A 6734-nucleotide genomic window follows, 5' to 3' on the forward strand; every position below is an offset into this window, starting at 1 on the left:
AAGTATGATTGGGGGTGAGCACAATTTTGTTAAAACCGAATAACCAAACCGAAATTTAGGTTTTGGTTTAATTAGTTCGATTTAATTGGTGTTTCGGTCGGTTTCAGTTTTGGAATTCGGTTAATAAACAGTTCGGTTTTCGATTTCGGTTCTCATGATTGATAGATCGGTTAACCGAAAAAACCAATTTAGTTTTGAAGCTCTATATCATTGGGTCATTCGATGGGAGACAATACAATTGTGGTTCCTATTGCATCTAATGCTTTCCAAAAGCCCAAATTTATTAAATAATAAAATAAATCCAATAAAAGAGGGAATACGAATAGGCAGCCGTAGCCCGTAGCCATAGCCTCCCCTCCCTTTTCGTAGAAACCTATCAACAAAACAGTAATTCTTCTTCTTCACTTCTTCCTTCTAGTTTGACTATTCTGAACTTTGTGACTTTTGATTTATGAGTTTACCTTTGGCCTTTGAGACTTAGGATTTCAGAGACTCCAGAAAGACAGAGAGAGAGAGAGGAAGCGAGCTAACGACAAGCCAATGACTTCAGTCCAGAGTTCAAATCCAGACTTTAGTCCTATTGTCCAAGACTCCAAGTGCCTAGTGCCCAGTGTGGTAGTTCTAGACTGTTACATCCAATCGTTAGTTCATCATTCAACTCACTCCCATCGATTTCAGACTTCAGTCCAGACTCCAAAGTCCATACTTCACTTTCAAGACTTATTGTTGTGTTCACATTCAGTCACAGGTAAATAAATGTTCTTCTTCTTCTTCTTCTTCTTCTTCTTCTTCATCTTCTTTTCTGTTTTTGATAGAACCTAGAAGGCTAGAACTCAATATTTTCTTTTCAAATGAGTTGCAGTATTAGTATGGATTAGAGTATCTCAGCAAAGCCTGTCAGTTTTAACTTTTTTATTGCAAATTTTCTTTGTAAGGGACTTTTATTTGTGTTTAGAAATCAGAGGATAAAAGTGGTGGAGCTTTTGATAACGTTATAGTGACAATTTTGGTTTTAACTTTTAAGTGATTTGAGTTTTGATAACTCTATCAGTTTCACACATCAAATAAATGCTTCATGTTCATGGCCATTATTTCGGTTTTAACCGAAATAATCGAAAAAAAAATCAGTTCGGTTTAATCGGTTTTAGTACATTTCAGTTTTGGTTTCGGTTTTTCATTTCACTAGATCAGTTTTTAAAATTTTGGTTTTTACGGTTCGGTTTTGAACCGAAAAAACTGAATGCTCACCCCTAAGTGTGAGAATTGCTTTCATTAATGATAGAAATGAGATAAAAATTAGGATAAAAAATAAAGAGCATTAATGTCTAACACATGACCCCACTAACCATGTCAAATGATTTAGTGATTTAATTAGCTAGGTCATTATAGGCAAGTGGTTTGGTAGGGATTAAATTTGGTTCAATCCGAATATCTTATCGGATCTCATAAATATTGATTCGAATCTGAATTCGATCAAGATGTTGGATATCCGAATCTAATATGATTTGATTTAATTTGGAAAAATCATAAATTATTAAACGGAAAATAAAATATAATAGTTGAAATAAAGAAAAACAAGAAATATAAGTATTTTTTCAACTATTTTCATCATATAAGAAGTTTACAAAAATGCATATATATATATATATATATATATTGTTTGCATGTTTAAAAATGCAAAAATTGATTTGACCACAATATTAAAAACCAATATTCAAACAATATATTAGAATTGCATTTCTTCTTAGTAAATAAGTAATTTTTATTATCTCATAAATTAAATAATTAAAAATAAAAATATAGAATTTTTATAAATTTTATAAAAAAAATTGAAAATGCATTAATATTATATATTCTTCGTATTAAACAAAGATAGAAATTGCTAAAATACAAAAAAAAATGAATTAATGTGTTAATCAATAGTCCATTTTTTTTGTTAAATAGGTTAATGATTCAACTAGTAAGGTCATTTGGCTGATGACTATTATCATCATCATCATTTGATATTGACATGTGCAACGCACGCACACTTTTACTAGTATATATATATATATATATATATATTGTATGTATATTAATATTTTTAAAAATATGGTTGAATATGTTTGAATCTTTTTTAATAGGAATATAAATTTTAACTATTTTATTTTAAAATTTTCAAATAAAACAAAAACAAAAACAAAAGCAAAATAATTAACATTACAAAAAATAACGAGAAATGCAAATCCCTACAAGGATGGGGATAACCTTGTCATGTCATGGGGATGGGGATTGGCTCCCCGTCCCCCACGTCCCCCCCCCCCCCCCCCCATTGCCAGACGGTAGTAGGAAAACACTGAAACTTTAAATTCATAATTTGGAAACGTTTGCACATCACATACGCAAAGGGCATTTGGTCTAGTGGTATGATTCTCGCTTAGGGTGCGAGAGGTCCCGAGTTCAATTCTCGGAATGCCCCTTTGTTTATTGGTTCCACAGTCGACTTGACCTTCAACCATTCACTCGCGGCTCGCGCTATTCCACAATCATTGAATTACTGACAAGTGACAACGTGAATTTTGTGAATCTGAAAGTTGAAAGTAAGACCTTCCTCCACCAAAGCCGTTTGGCCTTGGTCAGTTAGTGTGGACCGTATGGCTGGACCGGGTGTGACCTTTCAAGCCCAAACTCTGCTTTTTCTTCTTCATCGCTGCGCAGCGAGCAGTGAGCACTCGCCTTTCTGTAGTTTCCTTTATTGTGTTATTCATTAAATGCGTGTCAAACGTGGGTTTCCTTTACTAATTATTTATGCTTAATTAAAGTAAGAGCTCCTTCTATACTTGTTTATTAGACGATAATGATAACTAAAGTTGTCATTAACTTTTTTCTTCCTTCTCTTTTCTTTTTATACTTGCTTTCTTCTCCCACTCATCCATATTATCAAAATCCATCCTTTGCTTTATTTTATTTTATAGTGCCCACTGCCCACAGCACGACCAAAAAATTAAAATATATATATTGGAAAAGCTTCCAAAAGAGGGACAGATCGGACTTCACATTCGGTTCGGATTTGGTCGACCCAAGTTCTTTTTTGGAAGATGGTCGAGCCAAGTTGCAATACCCTATTTCAGTGAACATTTCCAGCCCTTATCTTAGGTATGAATGCCGGCACATTATCACCTTAGGTTAGATGATTCATGATTCTCAGTTTCCCACTTCCAGGCAGCCGGTATCCAAACACAATGCGTAGGGTTCGAGACATTTTGAATATTTGAGAAAAAGAAGGCACATCACGTTGCCCGTCAAAAAGAGAAAAAGGATTTGGTCGACCCAAGTTCTTTTTTGGAAGATGGTCGAGCCAAGTTGCAATACCCTATTTCAGTGAACATTTCCAGCCCTTATCTTAGGTATGAATGCCGGCACATAATCACCTTAGGTTAGATGATTCATGATTCTCAGTTTCCCACTTCCCAGGCAGCCGGTATCCAAACACAATGCGTAGGGTTAGAGACATTTTGAATATTTGAGAAAAAGAAGGCACATCACGTTGCCCGTCAAAAAGAGAAAAAGGATTTGGTCGACCCAAGTTCTTTTTTGGAAGATGGTCGAGCCAAGTTGCAATACCCTATTTCAGTGAACATTTCCAGCCCTTATCTTAGGTATGAATGCCGGCACATTATCACCTTAGGTTAGATGATTCATGATTCTCAGTTTCCCACTTCCAGGCAGCCGGTATCCAAACACAATGCGTAGGGTTCGAGACATTTTGAATATTTGAGAAAAAGAAGGCACATCACGTTGCCCGTCAAAAAGAGAAAAAGGATTTGGTCGACCCAAGTTCTTTTTTGGAAGATGGTCGAGCCAAGTTGCAATACCCTATTTCAGTGAACATTTCCAGCCCTTATCTTAGGTATGAATGCCGGCACATAATCACCTTAGGTTAGATGATTCATGATTCTCAGTTTCCCACTTCCCAGGCAGCCGGTATCCAAACACAATGCGTAGGGTTAGAGACATTTTGAATATTTGAGAAAAAGAAGGCACATCACGTTGCCCGTCAAAAAGAGAAAAAGGATTTGGTCGACCCAAGTTCTTTTTTGGAAGATGGTCGAGCCAAGTTGCAATACCCTATTTCAGTGAACATTTCCAGCCCTTATCTTAGGTATGAATGCCGGCACATAATCACCTTAGGTTAGATGATTCATGATTCTCAGTTTCCCACTTCCCAGGCAGCCGGTATCCAAACACAATGCGTAGGGTTAGAGACATTTTGAATATTTGAGAAAAAGAAGGCACATCACGTTGCCCGTCAAAAAGAGAAAAAGGATTTGGTCGACCCAAGTTCTTTTTTGGAAGATGGTCGAGCCAAGTTGCAATACCCTATTTCAGTGAACATTTCCAGCCCTTATCTTAGGTATGAATGCCGGCACATTATCACCTTAGGTTAGATGATTCATGATTCTCAGTTTCCCACTTCCCAGGCAGCCGGTATCCAAACACAATGCGTAGGGTTCGAGACATTTTGAATATTTGAGAAAAAGAAGGCACATCACGTTGCCCGTCAAAAAGAGAAAAAGGAGAGGACTGAGAGAGCTTTAAGAAGAAAAGAAGAGTAAGAGGGATCGTCCGGGAGACAGAGAGCAAAGATAGGGACAGATGTATCGATTCAGTAACACTGTAATCGGTTTCCTGAACCTCTTCACGCTTCTGGGTTCAATACCCATCATCGGTGGAGGGCTGTGGATGGCAAGAAACAGCACCAGCTGCGAAAGCTTCTTACAGACACCGCTTCTGGTTATCGGGTTCGTGGTGCTCGTAGTCTCCTTGGCAGGCTTCATAGGGGCCTGCTTTAATGTCGCTTGGGCTCTCTGGGTGTACCTGGCTGTGATGTTGCTTCTCATTGCCACCTTGTTGTCCTTCACCATATTCGGATTCGTCGTCACCAGCCAGGGTGGAGGTGTGCAGGTGCCTGGTCGGGTTTACAAGGAATATAGGCTCCAAGATTACTCCCCATGGTTGAGAAACCGAGTTAAGGATCCTCGCTACTGGAGGACCATCAGGACTTGCCTCTTGGGTTCCAAAACCTGCTCCAAGCTTGCTTATTGGACTCCTCTTGATTATCTAGAAAGGGACCTCTCTCCAATACAGGTCTTCTTCTTCTTCTTCTTCTTCTTCTTTGCTTATTTCCAGTTGCCATAGATAGAGTGATAAGTTCCCATATTTTCTTCCGTGTTTTCTTCTACTCGTTTGTTTTCTTTTGAATTTTTTAAAACTCCAGCTGTGCTATTCCCTGTTTGTTTTTCTTCCTGAGATTCTGGTTCTGGAATCTGGATGCCAGGAAGGAGAATCAAGAATGGCATAAATAATACCCTCAATATTTTCTATTCAGAAACTGAGAGAACTTATGTCGTATGATATTTTTGGATTCATCAGTCTGGTTGCTGCAAGCCCCCGACTTCGTGCAACTATGGCACGGCAACCATGTTGGCGCAGGACCCGGACTGCTATCGGTGGAACAATGTGGCCACTTTGCTCTGCTATGAGTGCGACTCGTGCAAGGCCGGAGTACTGGAAGACGTGAGAAGGGATTGGCATAAGCTGTCCGTCCTAAACGTTGTAGTGCTTGTGCTGCTCATCTGTATCTACTCCATTGGCTGCTGCGCGTTCCGCAACAGCAGAAGATCTGAAACAGACTACCCCTACGGCCAGAATCGGATGACCAAAGTCCGACCGAGATGGGACTTCTACTGGTAAGTGGACACGCCGGTTGTTATGCATCCTCACTCTCACGTCTCATCCGTCTCTTTCGTCTTTATTTCAAACATCTTTTGAGCATTGGCAGCCTTTGTTTCTGTTTTTACTGCTGAGAGATGCCTCCGGTTTGTTCTTTTTTCAGGTGGAGATGGTGGCATGACAGAAGAGAACAGCTTTATTAACTCTAGCTGTCTGTCTGCGTCGTTGCTTCTTGGTAGTCTTGATATGGGACCATCTGGCTTTCTCATTGTATGTGGTTTATAGGTTTGAGAGTATTAATGGTGGCCAGTTTTCAATTTTATTGTAAATAAAGGGTGCAATTTACTTTATTTAAATGTTTGTTTTCCTTCCATTATCTACCTTTTCGAAATTAGTGGAAGCTTTAAGGAATCAAGCTGGGACTGTTCTAGTTATGTTATCCATGTATACACATCAACTGGTTCAAAAAGGATGTATCATCCTCCCCACCTCTATATAATATTAGATATTCGTTTGGACTTATTCAAATTATCAAATATTATGAGGAAGAGAGCGCCAATCCTCTTTATCATAAGGCATTCATTGGTATCTTCTTATATCTGCATGGCAATTCTCTTTTTTCTTTATTTTTATCTGTTTTGGTGGAGCCAACATAAACCTAAAGTCTAAAGATGGAGTAACTTGGCCCCTATATTTTAAGTTGATCGATGAAAGTGTAAGCAAATGGACTCCAGAGAGGTAGTGGTTGAGCTTCCGAAAATCTGAGGCAATGGCGATAATGATGGCAGAGAGAGAGAGAGAGAGGCAGTGGTTGAGCTTGAGGCAATGGCGATAATGATGATGGCGATAATGATGAGAGAGAGAGAGAGAGAAGAGAGAGAGTCTGGATTCTCTCCAATTCAAGTGTTAAAAGTTCTTATTTGCGCATTGCCCTATTTATACCATTTTCTTTTTGAACTTTCTATAATCATTAGTTAGGACCCTATTTATTTGGGCAATGCACGGGTTTTATTTATCAACAA

At 38.5% G+C, this 6734-nt stretch overlaps 1 protein-coding gene and 1 non-coding gene across 2 annotated transcripts; both read left to right on the forward strand.

The window, feature by feature from the left end:
- Positions 1 to 2386: 2386 nt before the first annotated feature.
- Positions 2387 to 2458, forward strand: TRNAP-AGG (transfer RNA proline (anticodon AGG)). Its single transcript has one exon. It is a non-coding gene; the product is annotated as a tRNA-Pro (tRNA).
- A 1872-nt stretch (positions 2459 to 4330) lies between these two features.
- Positions 4331 to 6240, forward strand: LOC148870290 (tetraspanin-6-like). Its single transcript, XM_088967133.1, has 3 exons — positions 4331 to 5127; positions 5413 to 5729; positions 5876 to 6240. Exons 1-3 carry the CDS (start codon positions 4636 to 4638, stop codon positions 5913 to 5915), a joined length of 849 nt encoding a protein of 282 aa, XP_088823259.1. The 5' UTR covers positions 4331 to 4635; the 3' UTR covers positions 5916 to 6240.
- Positions 6241 to 6734: the final 494 nt, after the last annotated feature.

The sequence above is a fragment of the Nelumbo lutea genome, chromosome 2 (genome assembly GCF_056320005.1).
Source record: "Nelumbo lutea isolate HS-2025 chromosome 2, American lotus-T2T, whole genome shotgun sequence".
Taxonomy (NCBI): Eukaryota; Viridiplantae; Streptophyta; class Magnoliopsida; order Proteales; family Nelumbonaceae; genus Nelumbo; species Nelumbo lutea.

What these genes read in the sequence shown, in the direction of transcription:
- LOC148870290 (XM_088967133.1), top strand. Translation starts at nt 4,636, where the DNA reads ATGTATCGATTCAGTAACACTGTAATCGGTTTCCTGAACCTCTTCACG. An exon ending in GGGACCTCTCTCCAATACAG is followed by an intron (nt 5,128 to 5,412) that starts GTCTTCTTCTTC and finishes TGGATTCATCAG; the next exon opens with TCTGGTTGCTGCAAGCCCCC. An exon ending in CCGAGATGGGACTTCTACTG is followed by an intron (nt 5,730 to 5,875) that starts GTAAGTGGACAC and finishes TTCTTTTTTCAG; the next exon opens with GTGGAGATGGTGGCATGACA.